General features: G+C 34.4%; 1 protein-coding gene across 5 annotated transcripts in view; it reads right to left on the reverse strand.

Annotated features, from left to right (window-relative positions):
* Nucleotides 1–11,024: 11,024 nt before the first annotated feature.
* The window catches only part of Shoc2 (SHOC2 leucine-rich repeat scaffold protein), an 87,275-nt gene continuing 82,665 nt past the window's right edge, over nt 11,025–15,634 (reverse strand). For all 5 annotated transcript variants that reach the window (XM_005403743.2, XM_005403740.2, XM_005403744.2 and 2 more), the window contains 3 exons: nt 14,911–15,048; nt 14,489–14,606; nt 11,025–13,089 (listed from right to left, as the gene is read on the reverse strand). In XM_005403743.2, the coding sequence (XP_005403800.1) occupies nt 12,881–13,089; nt 14,489–14,606; nt 14,911–15,048 (465 nt within the window). In that variant the 3' untranslated portion in view covers nt 11,025–12,880. The remainder of the gene's footprint in view (nt 13,090–14,488; nt 14,607–14,910; nt 15,049–15,634) is intronic.

Here is a 15,634-nt window from a genome sequence, read left to right on the forward strand (position 1 = left end):
TGTATTTTTCCTCATATAAATCTTATGCATGTTTGTTAATTAATTTTTGGCTTCTTGAGACAGGATCTCAAAATATAGTTCAGGCTAGCCTCAAACTCATGGTGATCCTCCTGCTTTAGCCTTCTCAATGCTGGGGTTGCAAGTACGAACCACCACAGCTGGCTTATTTTGTTAAATTTATATCCACGTATTCATTTAGAGGGAGATATGCTAATATTAGTAGTATAGTTTTTGATTTTAAATTCCAACTGTTTGTTGCTGGTATATCAGAAAATTGACTTTTGCATATGAACCTTGTGTTATGCAACTGTGTTATAATCATTATTTTCAAGGCATCCTTGCCTTGCTCCTAGTCTTAGTGGCAAAGCTTCCAGTTTCTCACCATTATGATGCTAGCTTAAGGGTTTTTACAGATGTTATAAACTTAAGGAAGTTCTACTCTATCCTTGATTTCCTGGGAGTTATCATGAAGGGGTATTTGATTTTGACAAATCCTTTTTTTGCTTCTATTGATATGACACTATTGATATGATCATGTATTTTTTTTTTAACCTGTTGATGTAATGGATCACCCTGAGTGATTTTCTAATGCTGAAACAGCCTTGTGTAGATACTACTTGGAAGCTGTATAATGTCTATTAGGCATTATTTTGATTTCCTAACATTTTGTTAAGGACTTTTGCATCAATGTTTATGACAGATTTGTGCATAAGTTTCTTTTGTTGTAAGGTCTTTGGGTAGTTCTAACCTCACAGAATGAGGAAATTTCCCCTCTACATCTGTCTTTTCAAACAGACTATAGAGAACTGACTGTATCGAACATTTTTTCCTCGTATGTTTGATACAACTCATCGGTGAGTTGTATTAATTATGTATTTAATTTCTTTAACAGAGACCACATTTATTATGAGTTTTGCATGGATGCTATTTTGTATCTTTCAAGGAATTGGTCCATTTTCACTTAAGCTATCAAATTTGTGGGCATAGCTTTTCATAGTTATTACCCTCTTCATATCCATGGGAACATGGATATCATGGATCACAATGGGTACACGGATAGTAACATAGTAATGTCCTTTCTTTCATTCCAACTATGCTCTCTTTCAGCCTGACTAGAGGCTTATTAGTTTTACTAATCTTTTCAAACCACCAGTTTGCAGTTTTGATTTTTCTCTATTGATTACTTTTGCTTTCTACTCTAATTTTCATTTATTCTGCTTTATTTTGGATTAAATTTGCTCTTTTTCTACTTTAAGGAAACTTTTATTTTTCATCTCTCTCTCTCTCTCTCTCTCTCTCTCTCTCTCTCTCTCTCTCACACACACACACACACACACACACACACACACACAAATGCTCTAAACTTCCCTGTAGTGTTTATACCAATTTTTTTTTCATTTGCATTTAATTCAAAATATTTCTTAAATTCAAAATACATTGGTCAAATAATAACCCATTTATTATTTGGAAGTGTGTGATTTAACCTCCAATATATTAGAGTTTTCCAGCTACCTTTCTGTTGTTTTTTATTTCATCATGGTTTGACAGCATACTTTTACAATTTGTATTAAAGTTGGTGTGTTTTATGGCCCAGAATGGGGTTGTGGTGAATGTTTGAGGAGCCTGAAAACGTGTATTCTGCTGTTGGAAGTTCTCCACACATCAATTACATCTAGTTACCTCATGGTATTGTGTTCGTTTCTGTCCTGATTTTTATCCTCTGGATATGTTCATTTCTGAGCTGTTACAGTCCCCAACTACGATCCTGAATTGACCCATTTCTCTTAGCAAATATTTTTGCCTTACATATTTTCAGTGTTTAGGTTATCTATGTACTAGATGTCTTCAAGAACTAACCTTTTTACTATATAAGGGCCCTCTTTATCCCTTATAAATTTCCTTGCTGTGAAGTCTGCTTTGCCTGAAATTACTAATTAACTTTGATTAGTGTTAGTATGGGATGTTTCTCCATTCTTTTACTATCTGTGTAAAGTGATTTTGTATGCAACATACAGTTGAGTCTTTTTTTTATCTATTATGATAATCCTGGGCTTTTAATTGGCGTATTAAGACCATTCACAGTTAGATTGTTGATATTGTTGGATTAGTATGTACTGCAATTATTTTCTATTTATCATCCTGTTTTGTCTTCCACACTTTTTGACTCCTTTCACTTGAATTGAGCATTTTATATATCATTTCTTAGTATGAGTTTTTTCCCCCCACTTTTGTTAGTGGTTGCCCTAGAATGTGCAATATATATTTACATCTACTCCAATTCCCTTTCAAATGACATACACCACTTCACTGGACAAGTACTTCACAACAGAACATTTTCAGTTCCTCCTCCTCCTCTCCCTTAGCACATGCTGTCATTCGTTATCCATACGCTACAATCACTGAACACATTGCAGCTATTACTTTAAGCTGTTATAAAGAAAAATGGTTAATTTCAAATGATACATTCAAACAAAATTGTGCATATTTATGGTTAGCATGTGATATTTTGAGAAATGTATATATACATTGTGTAATTTTTACATCAGGGTAAACATCAAACATTTAGTCTTTATAGTAAAAATATTCAAAACCCTTCTATCATGACAGTGAGTTTACTTTCCTTTTTTCCTACTCTAATATTCTTCCGTTCCTTAGGTAGACTCAAGTTTGAGAATCGTTTTGTTTGGTGGCCATGTTGGGGACCGACTGCAGGGCCTTGTTCACGTTAAATTCAAGACGAACATTCTACCAATAAGCTACATTCTCAACCCTTCTCCTTTTGATGGGCACTCCCACCAGAATTCTAGGTGGTTCCCCACCCTCCTCTCTCAACACTAAAACACGTCTTGCATGGTCTCTAAAAACTCTTGTAATTCTCCTTGCTCCAGCATAACATTTTTTCTTTTGGCTTCTTTCAAGATTCTGTCTTTAATGTTCTACCACTCGAATAAATGTGCTTAAGTATAGGTTTGAGGCCACTTATCCCTCTTGGTATTCTGAGCTTGCTCAATCTGTGGCTTGGTGCTTGACATTTTGAGAATTCTGTTACTATTGCTCGAATACTACTATTGCTTGAATATTTGTTTCTTTCTTCTTTGTATCTCCCATTGTTACATATTTTGTGTTGTTCCATAGTTCTTGCTTGGTTTCACTTGGTGTTTTAATGCTTTTTCCTTTTTTCGCTTAGCAAATTTTTACTCACACCTTCCTCAGCTGTGTTCATTTCTCCTTACGAGCCCATAGGTACACAGGTCTTCAGTGATGTAGTGTTAGGGTGCCAGGAAAAGGAAAGCATCTGTGGGGCGCAAGATACCGGGAATCAACTCAGGCCCTTGTGTTTGCCAGGCAGGCGCTGTGTTACTGAGCTACATCCCCGGCCTGGAAAGGATTTTAGTCCTACGGTTAGGTCCCAATCTTTTAGTGAGCTTGTCCTCCTGGGGTATCACAGATGTATCAGTTTCTCCTCACTTAAGTGGGGCAAGACCGCTAGAATTTGGTATTTTTCTTCTCCCGCATGGGAGTTGGGTATTTCCCTCTTAGCAAAGTGGTTAGTTAGGCTGTGGTAAAAAGCTTCTTTGGAGGCCAACACTCATTAGCAACAGAAGACTCCTGGGATATTTCAAAATTTTTCTTTTCCCCTTCACAAGCTGGAAACATGTAAACCTCCCCCTTCCTCGCCCCACACCCAGTCTCTACTGTAAGATCCCAGTCGCAATCCTGGAGGGAAAGACACAAAGTGTGTGGATCCCTTTTAAATGAGATCCCTTGGAATTTTTAATTAAAATATTTGTATACTCTAAGTATACAGCATGACATGCCATAGAGAAAAAATATATATATTCACACAACGAAACTAGCACGTCTACCAGCATCCCCACATCTAATTTTACTCACTTGCCCACATTAACCCTCCAGCAATTCATCCTTAGTTTAGGTTTTCCTACCAGGGTATTGGTCTTCATGGAGGTTTCTTCCTGTGGGTTTTACTGCCATTGTCAGGTTCTTCAGCTTTCTACTTACTGAGGACAGTGACAACTTCCACCTCTATAAATGCTGAGCCAGAAAACAGAAGTCTTTTTTTTTTCACTCTAATAACAATATTTACTTAGTGATGTCTGCCTCATGGTGTTACATTTACTAGTATATTCTGCACATGTACTTTTTTCTAAAGCAGCAGAATGTAGAAAATATCTATATCCTAGATTTTCCAAGGACACAGATACATTTTTGAGTCTAGGATAGAGAAAAATCCCGAATGCAGACTCATGCCAACCACACTATGAAAGACAGTTATGATAATTTTCACATTTATATATATAATGCATGATCTTGGGAGGAAATGCCCCTTGGCTGCAACACTTGTGACGCCTCTGTTCCCTGGATTCATCTAAGCTGATCAAGCTGGCCAGCAAGAATGCCCCTTTTTAGTCAGCCCTGAACAGTTTCAATTACAGTAGTACTTCCCAAAGCTGATGTTTGTGAGCAGGTGTGCAGCATCAGAGTCAGTGTGGCAGCCAAAGGAACACTGCTAAAGAGGTAGTCCCCCATTTTCATTGAACTACTGTTAGCTAGTTAACTTTAGCTAAGACAGAGGACAGTCATGATTTCTTTCAATCCCTGACTGTAAAGTCATTATTGATGGTAAACATTAGTAAAAATTTCCTCTCTATGAAAGATACCCAAACAAAAATACAACAAAGTATGTGCTATAACTGTACACTTAAATCTTCAATTTAAAGTGTTTGTAGTTTTTAACTTGCATTTGGTTTAAACGGGTAAGTATGCAACTGCTGAAATTTATGGTTGTTACAGTTTATGGTTTTATCATGTGGGTTTGATTTAGCTTTCACCTGGTTAATCTACTTTAATCTGGCTCCACTGTGTCTGCTTTCACCTGCTTAGCCTATTTCAACATGACAGTGCAGATGCCATACTTTTGATGGGAAATACACAGTGGGGTAGGAGTACTGACTAAGGAGTCAGATGACCCAGATTCTAATTTCAATGATGACATGATCCTGCATGACTCATTTACGTTCTCTGGATATTCTTTCATCTTGAAAATAAAGGTAATGGAGTCAGACTTAAAAAAAAAAAAAAAAAAAAGGAACAGGAAAAATGAAATTAGCTTAGTTGCTTAATAGACAATTGACATTTTAAAAAAAATCCAAATAAGCAAAACCAGAGAAGTGGCAAAGTTATCAAGACTGTCATGGAAAGCTTTCAAAGGTTCACAAGAAACTCAAGATCTTTCACAATCTCAATAAAATACGTGATTAAAATAGAATTCTAGTAATCAAAATTTTTGAATTCACTCCTGGGCAAACAAGAATGGTGAAGAACAGTAAAATTACCACCAAGGTGGTTAGGTACAGGAAAATCTCAGGGAACTCATTAGAGGGCTCCTTTTGGAAGAACTTTAAAGTACGTTAAATAGCTAGTATTCACTACAAGGGTATTCAAATGTATTAAAAACTTAGGCATTGTATTCCTACCCCTGAGCTTTGCTAACAAGGCTAAGACCATGATACACCAGATAAATCCATTAAAAATACATTCAGCTAATTATAGAAAACCTAATCTATTCGAGAAAGTTAACTAAAAGCAGAGTTAGCAAAAACAAAAGGGAAGAAGAAACCACAATAAACTGGTTGATTAAATCATTAGAATTTGGAAGCAGCATTGTTTTAAAATGCAGAATAAGTTCAATTTTTAGGAGACATGTCTAGATTGATATATAGAAAAAAAATTTAAAAAGAGATTATAGCCAGTCATATGATCATTGGCTATTTGGGCACAGGAATGCTACTGATTTCTGAGTGTTCACTTTGTATACAGCTATGCTACTGATTTGGTTATTAAATCTATAATCTTTTGGTGTTTTGGGGTCTTCGAAGTAGGAGTTATCATCCGCAAACAACAAATGGACTTGGTAGATGTCTACAGTGTTTCACCTCACATTAGAATACACATTCTTCTTAGCTGCGCATGACATGTTCTCCAAAACAGACCACACGCTAGCCCATTGCTATGGTTGATACACTGTGCCAACTTGGGGAGTCTAGAGGTTTGGATAAGTGACTCAGCAGTTCTGCCTCTTGGGGTGAAAAGGACACACCCTTACCCTTCTGGGATGTTGTATATTGTGTTAATTTCGGAAGTTTAGAAGGTTAACTATGCAACTCAGAAGGGGTCCAGGGTGCTTAATTTGTATTCATCCTGAGCCTGTGCAAGAGGCAGGTATGCAGAGGGTGTGGGTGTGGAGGACCACACCCACCTCTCCAGAGCGGGTAGACTGCATAATAAAAGGAATTGAGGAAGGACTGGCTGCTGGTTCTTCAGAGGAGCTCCGGTCTTCGCTTTGAGATTGGTCGTCTCCTGGCTTCTGGATTGTTGGGCTTCCGTCTGGATTCTTCAGCCTTCTGGTGTTAGCTCTCCGGCCTTCATTGTAGATTCTTCAGCATTCCGTGGCAGACCCATCAGCCTTTTGATACGGACTTGCACGGACACTACAGCGAGCTCCAGGCCCGGGGCTGGGCTCTTCAATCTCCAGCAAGCAGATACCCTCTGCACGCTTCCTCATCCAACTTTGTAGCTGACCATCGTAAGCCAAACTTGTAATTCCTTATACAGTTGTTTATCTTGTACTATATCTGTTCCTCCAGTAACCCCTGACTGATAGACCCATAGGACATGCTTACGTAAATGCAAAGGAAATGAAATTATCCCATGCATATTATATGACCATAATGTAATGAAATTGGAAATCAATGGAAAAGAAACAACAAAAACTCCATAAACACATGGAAATGAACAACCAACAGGTCACAGAAGAAATTAAAGCATTATCTGTAATTAAATGTTGTGTTGATACAACATACCAGAACTTTTGGGACACAATGAAAGCAGTCGTAAGAGGGAACTTTATACTAGTGAATTCTCTTATCAGGAAAACAGAATGAGCTCAAGTAAACAACTTAGTGTTGAACCTCAAACTTCTAGAAAAAGAACAAGCCATATAAGATTATCAGAAAGATAAAGAGTCTCTCTTAACATTTTCCTTCTGACATCCACCCCAAATCTGTGGCAAAATTAAACTTCCCTTCTTTGTAACAATTAAGATTTTGATAGCGTCTCCCTATCTACACAAAAGCTACATGATGCACTTCACTAGGATTCCATCTTCTTTCTAGCCTACACTATCTCCCCTGGGAATCTTTGTTTCAATTAGTGTCTTTTTGCCAGATCAGGTTTCCAGGCTTAAGTTTCTCAGGGCCAATGTATTCAATTACTTTCTCGACACCCGGGAGTTCCTAGTCCTCTACCTACCTTTGAAGGAACTGTAAGTACCTGGTCCTCCCCCCAAAATACCTTAATTTAGTAAATATGACGAGATGTTTAAACTACTACTCTAGGATTAATCTTTATGTCTTACTTTACTCAATTAATCATGAATTTTTACTATCCTTTCTTCCTAAAATGCTCTTAGATGCCTACTTCTCTCCACCCTCACTGCTACAATCCTAATCAAAGCTATTGTTCTCTCTCCACTGAATTACATTAGTAACTTCCTACCCAGCTTTTGGGCCTCCAGCTTTAATTTCCTTTAATCCAGTTTTGTCAAGGTAGTCGCAGTGATTTTTAAAACACACATCAGAGAATCCCCGAAGATGACATTTAATCACACCGTGCACAGGACTAACATTTAAGTTTTCTCCAGTCAATTGAATAGTTCCTCTTGAATAAGATCTCCTTTAACCTCAAAGGTTTTGTTCTTGTGAAATATTGCAAAACAAATAATTTTGTCAATAATATCACAACCTTTCCCCCTAGGAATCCAGCACTGAATTTTTATCTTTGGTTACCATAACATCTTAAAACAACTGAGTTAGGCTACACTTTCTTACAGCCCCCTCCTCCCACACACACACACAAATACAAACTTTCTTTACCATGTCTGAAGAAAAAATCCACTCAATTATTTCTAGTAACATGATGTCTCCATTATGGAGCAGTCTCCATTATAGGACATGGCAGTATACTAAGCCTTCCTCTCATAAATTTAGGGTTTCATAAATGGTAAATAAAAACACATACAACTATAATGAAGGACAAGACTTGACTGTATGTAATACTTTGTTGCATGTTTTTGTGCGCCTAATTTTCCACACCTGTTTCAGTTTTCTGGGAGATTAAATGGTAGTGGAAGTTACTTCATTTCCACATTTTTGATTTCATGATACTGACTGACTTCATATCCAGTTTTAGTGACACAGAGCATTAAAATTTTAAAAGACTCACTGGGGGAACACTTACAAATGCATTATTTATATCAAACACATTAATACATTTACTATTAAGGTACTTTTTAAATGGTCAAAGTAACAGAGAAGCTGTTTATGTCTTTTAGTTTTGAACCATAATTCAGACTAGGTAAGTATTTACAGAGTATACCCTCTGTTAAACATAAGTAGAATGTGATCTTAAAATTTTCTAAATGTATGTTTGTTAATGTTTTCATTATCTTTAAAATTAAAAAATTGAAATCATTAAATACTTTGTTGTATTCTTACTTAGCAATCACAAGACAACTTTGGACTATGTTAAAAGTGAGTTTTGAAGTAGAAAAACAGTAAATAAAAAAACACTATATATTGGTATACTTTTCTACTAAAGGCTAATATTAAAATAATTATTTGAGCCACACATTTAACATTCTCTTTATTAGAGGACAACCGTTTTTAAGTAATAGGTAGATGGACATAACTGAGTAATTTCAAAATCATGAAAAGATGGAAACGATGGTTGATAGAAATGCCCCTTGTATATTAACCTTGATCAGACCACTGTAAGGTTAAATTCTCCATATAAATGACACTAGTATAAAAGGTAAATTAGGTAACACAGGAAATCTAATGATGGTCAGTGATAAAGCACCCATAAGTCTTAAATTAGATTTCCCAAGTAAGACGATCTTTAAGAGTACCTATTAAATATATAATACTTGCAATTCCATTTAAATATTATTCCACCGCTGAAAGGATTGTTAGAATGGACTTCTAATAATTCGCACAAAGTGAATCTCCACGTTAGTCAAACTAGTACCACTGTACAAGTCGGGGAAGGGGAACTTTTTCAGGACTTACTCCATTAGAAATTTGATAGAAATCCAGTTATGTTAAAATAAGCAATTTTACTGCCATCCGCTAAGAAAAAAAACCTGTCATAATAAATCTACACATTTAGGATGTTAATGAACATTTGCCAAACATGTAATGCTGATATACTGTTCAAGCCACCAAATCTGTCACCTGATAGCCCTGTCCTAAACTAACTGTGGAAACTACTTCTACCAAATCTAAGAAAATTCTCAATCTGAAGTATTATTAACTACCATCAAGTTAAGATCTTGATCATAAACAGGTATTTATATTCCGAAGTTTTTGTGTAGAATGTATATTGTCAGTGGTAAAATTAACAAATGTGCCCCTCAAGAAAGCAGTTTTTAGGAATAATGATAACCAACTCCAGCCCCCTTTTTTTTTAAAGTTCAAAATAAATCTTGAAATATCCCCTCAGAATTAGTGTTACCAGTAGGCATTTTAGTTAATAACAAAGGTACTGATGTCTATTTTTAAAAAGTTCTCTTATTTTCTTAACATTCAAGACATTCCCCTTAGATATCAAACCAATGTCATGATGCTTACATATGCAAATCCTCAGAGACTAGTCAACTGAAGATTGTCATGCTTTTTCTTAACTGCCCCAGTGATTTGTGAGGCCTAAACTAATTACAAAGACAAAAGCAAGAGAAAAGACTGAGCTAATATATTTGATATGCTATCTTATCCTCAAGTACAGGCAAAAGATGACCTTGATAGATTTCAGAAATTTATTCTACTATCTTTTTTGGATCATGCTATTTGCTTTCATCTAGTTTTACTAACACAAGGGGTGACCATAGAGCCTGATTTTCCTGACAGTTCTGACACAAGGTTGTCAGCCCAAAATAACTTGATAATGTTAAGTTGTCTGTTCTTATTGATAAAAACAAATATGAATTTTGCAAGCTGAAATCTGGACTCAATATATGTGACTTAAACAAAATTTGTGAAAAACAAAAGATTGTAACAAAAGTTATCACAGAAAAACTAGACAAATTGTGATGGAGAAGAGTTAGAACTCAAGCTATGCAAAATAAATTAGAAATTTGTGATTACTTTTAAATTTGCTCATTCTAATTGTATCACCCAACTTTTAAGTACAAATTAACATTTTATACATTATTTTTCAAGAGTTTCAGCCCATTACTATTTTCATTCCTACCCATCCAGCCCATTAGTATCTCCCCTTCCCTTCTGTATAAAACAACCATTTGTAATTTAAAAAGTATTAAACTCTCACAAAAGGAGGACTGTTTGATATTACCACTGCCATTTTACTGCTAAAGAGTAACAAAAACCAAAGTTGAGATCAGTGTTTTTATAATGTAACATTTTGATGTTTCCTTTCCTGAATCTCAGAGAAAAACACTTTCTTAGGGAAAGGCAAGTTTTTGGATATGCCAAATAGTCTCATTGCAGTTTCTAGGGAAAAACAAAACTACTTCATTGTGTCACTATTTTAAGTATCTTGATTTCACAGGGATACCCTAATTAGAGTCCATTTTAGTTTCTTGGTTGAAGAACTAATGAGGTTAGTGAGCTCGGAGAAGTGCCATCCATACAAAAGACATGTTTTATGTATCTTAAATTATTTTTTAAAATAATTCCTCAGCCATATACCACTTACATGTAAAACCACTTCTACCGTAACTGGGATTACTCTGCCTCTCCATTACAGATGCAAAAGAAAAAAGGAAGGGTAACTAACTTACTTTAAAATGATAAGCTACTTTCATTTTAAGAAATAACCACATTTTCTTTTCAGGAAAGACAACAGGCCACCACCACCTTTAAAGTTCCAATTCAATCATCTTAAACACACCTGGACACGAGTTCAAAAAAACACACATAGACATAAGCTCAAGGTAAGGGCTGTAATAAACTAATTCCTTTTATAAACAAAATTTTAACTGAAAAGCCACAGTAGATGGAAAAGAAGAAAGGATATTACTTGGTAAAATCCAGTGACATCTACAATAGTTTTACAGCACATTTAAGCATTCTAGGGTTTTATATCTTCACCTGCCTTCTATTTCTTAGATAGTCCTTATAAAATTGCCAATTGTGAATATAGGTTTGACTTCAAGTCTAGTCCTGATTTGAGTTCCAGAAAAAGTAAAATGCTCCAAATTTCTATCAATATAGTTTTAATCTTTTAAAAAGATTTGTTTATCGGACAATGCCCAACGAATGGGAGAAAAAGCAGCAATATGTAATTATATTTAATAGTTATTCACTGTATGGGAGTGTATTTTGTATGATATCTAGAATGCACTTACCCTCTCCATCTCCTCAATATAAAATTACTTAGATCAACACTACCAAAAATAAGAGCACTACATAAGGGGGCACACATTTACAATTCTGCTAGTCTTAATGGCAATAAAGAGAAAGAAAATATATCAAATAGTACATGCACATCTTACATAACTTCCACGGAACTTCCAATGGCTTCTATGCAATGTGCCTCTTTTCCATAACTGTATTACCAACTACCAAGCAAGGAAAGATGAGTTTAAAAGTAATGGTACTGAACTGAATTGTTTGAAGCCAGTGCCCCACAAATGGGGAAAAGTGCATTTAGTTCAGCAGCAATACAGCACAGTGTGAAGATATTGTGCTTAGACACAGATATTCCAGAACTGAAAGATGTACAAGGCAAGTCAAGATATAAAACCATAGTACACTATTAAATAACCTTGAAACATACATATATTGCAGTTTTTAAAGAAAAATATTCATTTGATTATACAAGGATAGGGAGAAAAATCCTTAAAGTTACCTATTGTAGTTCATGATATAATAAATACATATCTATATAGCATTGTATATACATATATAGAATGTGTTTATGTATATTTTATTTGCCAAATTTGTTAGTTTTTGTGGATTTGCAACTTTTAGAAATGAAAAAAACTCCTTTTTATTGCAAATTTCTGTTCCCCCAAACTTAAGAAAACATACTTATACTATGAAAGGTTTCAATACCCTACCCCTATCCAAAGACTTACCTCAGATATTTTGCTTTACAACTCATCAGAGAAGTAAAATTAAAGGAATTTTAGATTTTTTCACTATTTATTTTCATCTTGCCAGTTGTTTCAACAAGCAAATATCTTAGTATTTAAACCAGCGGATGCAAATTCTTTAACAGAGGATATAAACTCTAGCTGTGACTAATTAAAACAGAGCAAATCAAAACAAACAAACAAAAAATCCAGTGATTTACTCTGACTGTAAACAATATATAAAATTTAAATCTCAAATTTCAAAATAAGTTAAAGAAATACTCCACCTTTAGGGCCTATCATATACGAAGATCTGACAACTGGTAAGGGGAAAATTTTTATGAAAAGTTGCAACAAAATCATTTGCCATTATTTTTTCTAAGAGAAATGTTTATCTAACTATACTACCTCTGTCCCTTAAATTTAATAAATTCATAATTTGTTGGCAATTTTTAAGCAAACTGGCATATCAGATTACACAACAGAAAAACATAGATCAAATTCAGCAAAGAAAACTTATGTAAGCCTTTTGTACAGAATTTTTTAAAAAATCTAAATGGCTATGATTCCTCTATTAGCAGAAACACATAATGCAGTCTTTATAAATCTGCCATATATATCAATATCTACATAAATAGACACAGATACAGAAGTGAAACATGAACGGCAGTCTGATTCTGAACAGTGTGTGAGACACGCAGATCTGTATCAAACCATGGCGCGATACGGACCCTGCATCTTTAAGAACTGAATGATGAAAGAAGGGCCCCCAGCAACAATCTGAGGGGGGAGGTGACTGAGTGGACAGTTCTCAATACTCATGATTGACAGCTTGCTGCAGAGAGCTAACTCAAATGGAAGGCTGTGCAGGTTGGGGTTGTCATTCAAATACAGTTCTTCTAGGTTCTCCAGTGTACCTATTTAAAAAAATCAAATTATTATTTTTAAAAATTAGTTACTATAAAAATTCAACTGAGGATTACATACATTTAATATACATCTCTCCTCAATCTCTTTCTATAGTTTTAAAATTCTACAATGAAGGGGTTCACACTTTACTGCATATTCAAATCAACTGGGGATATTTCTTAAAATCCTCATGGCTCAGGTCTCATTCTACACCAATACCGACAAAATCAGAACCTTGTCCTTAGTGATTAGTTTTCAAGCTTGGAGTTTTTTGAAAATTCTCTATGTCCAAAAGATTTTGTTTAGGATAGCTTGGCTATATATCTGTACATATAATTCTAAAAATGAGTTCTTTACACAATCAGTGCCTATATTACTTGTATAGACAAAGCAATAATTTCTAATATTAATAAATTTCTCATGTGGAAAATTTTTGTTTTGATATAAATCTTTCATTAACAGAGTTATCACATATTTAACAGTAAACCAAAAGCCAATTTACATAGTTTTAAATTTTTTTCTTACACTATTTTAGGATATTCATATTTTCTAGGTAAGTTACATGAAGTCAGCTGAATCAACCTAAGAGAAATATAATCAAAAGTTGCCTTATATGGTTCCAATTTTAAATGTCAAAATCTGGATTACCTGAAAACAGTATTTATTGGAAAAATAATAAAAACAACATCAGATATTATTATTTGGAACAACTCCAAATGAAGCAATTATTATCATCTGTATTTTACAAATAAAAATTACGAGGCTTAGAGAGTTCATGCCTTATCCAAAGACACAAAGCTAGTAAGTGGCTGAGTCAGATTTTAGATTTTCTACCATCACCAAGACCATTTTTAACCACTGATCTACAGATCTCCTGGAATAGAACACTACAGATGGCAGAACACAATCTATAGAACTACTAATTTTAGAACCATTAGTTGGGATAGGAATATAGCTTAGTAGGAGAGTGCTTACCCAGCATGCTTGAGACCCTTGGTTTTCCTTTTGGAAAAATTCTAAAGTACATTCAAATGTTGATATTTGGTTATAGATATTAATCACAGAGCCTCAGAAAGAAATGTTCTTTTGGTACAAGACATTAATAATTTAATTGTCATATATTTATTAAATCTGGAAGAAATAATTCTTCTGGATTGAGATTATATAAAACTTATTGTAAATGTAAGTATACTAAAACATTCTCAAATACAATGTTAATCCGAATACTCCATGAGGAAACCTATTCAAAATCAACCAACCGACACCAACCATTGGTGTGCTACAAAAAATCTGAGGCCTGATATAACCTTAGCTTTCAAAAATAGATTTCTTAAATTTATCTGAAAAATTGTGTGAAAGCACAAGAGCATATTCTTAGTAGGGAGTCAATATCCTGAGGGCTCGTACCAATTTCTTCCGGAAGATGAGTCAGCAGATTTTCTCCAAGGCCCAGGTGTGTGAGATTGGTGAGGTGACCAATGCCTCTGGGAAGCGTGGTCAATTGGTTGTTTGTCAAGACTAATTTCTGAAAGGTTAATAAAAGCCAGTTACACGTGTACTCCTACAACCAAAGTAAATATAAACCAACACAACCACCAAAAAACAAAATAGAAAATGAAGCTGGATGAGACTTACTAAATTGTAGAATTTTCTTTTTAAAATTATCATTTGTTAGAACAAAAGCAAATAAACTTAAAACCCAGTCTAATGCTATAATAGAAATATCTGGTCAAAGAATTAGATCAAAATCTTATGAAAAATGTACAGTTTAGAATGGGTTCTATTAACTTCAATCATAAAATTATAAAGTCATCAGGACAACATTTTACCTGTAAATCCTTAAGATAAGCAATTTCATTTGGCAAGGATTCCAATTTGTTCTCCTCTAGATCCAACTCTCTTAATTTCCTAAGGTTCCCAAGACCATGAGGAAGTTTCTTTAGAAGATTGTTTGATAGTATTAGAACCTAAAGAGAAATTATTCATAGTGTTTGGCAACTCATGACATGGAATTATTTATTACTGTTGTAGCTTAAAACTTATTAAACAATGCTAATTTTCCAAACAATGAATGCTAAGGTAACAACTACATAACATATTTTATTTACTATTCTAAAAATTTAAAAATCCACATTATTGGAAAGTAACTTTTATTCAAGTATGTCAGAAGTGATCAAAGAAGTAATTTTAACTAAAATGAAAAATAAAATTAATTATTAATAAAAGTTAAAGGACAGTTAATATATTTTGATGCTAAATAGCTACAACTGTCATTTTTATTGTTTTTTTAATTTTCTATTCTCTTTAAAGTAAAAAAAAAGTTACTACTGTCTACTAGGTAACCAATTATAAACCTTTACTTCAGGAAGTCAGCAACTGACTAGTAATTATCATCAATCCACTACAGTTATTATTTGTGGTATTTAGTACATTTTAAGACATCCTGAAAGATAAAATGGGGCAGGGGAAGGCTAAGGAAGACAATCCTTGTAAGTTATAAACTAGAAAGGAAGTAGACAGACAGGAAACAAGGATACTAGAAAAAGCACTAAA

Source organism: Chinchilla lanigera, unplaced genomic scaffold, assembly GCF_000276665.1.
Source record: "Chinchilla lanigera isolate Chin_1 unplaced genomic scaffold, ChiLan1.0 scaffold00084, whole genome shotgun sequence".
Lineage (NCBI taxonomy): Eukaryota > Metazoa > Chordata > Mammalia > Rodentia > Chinchillidae > Chinchilla > Chinchilla lanigera.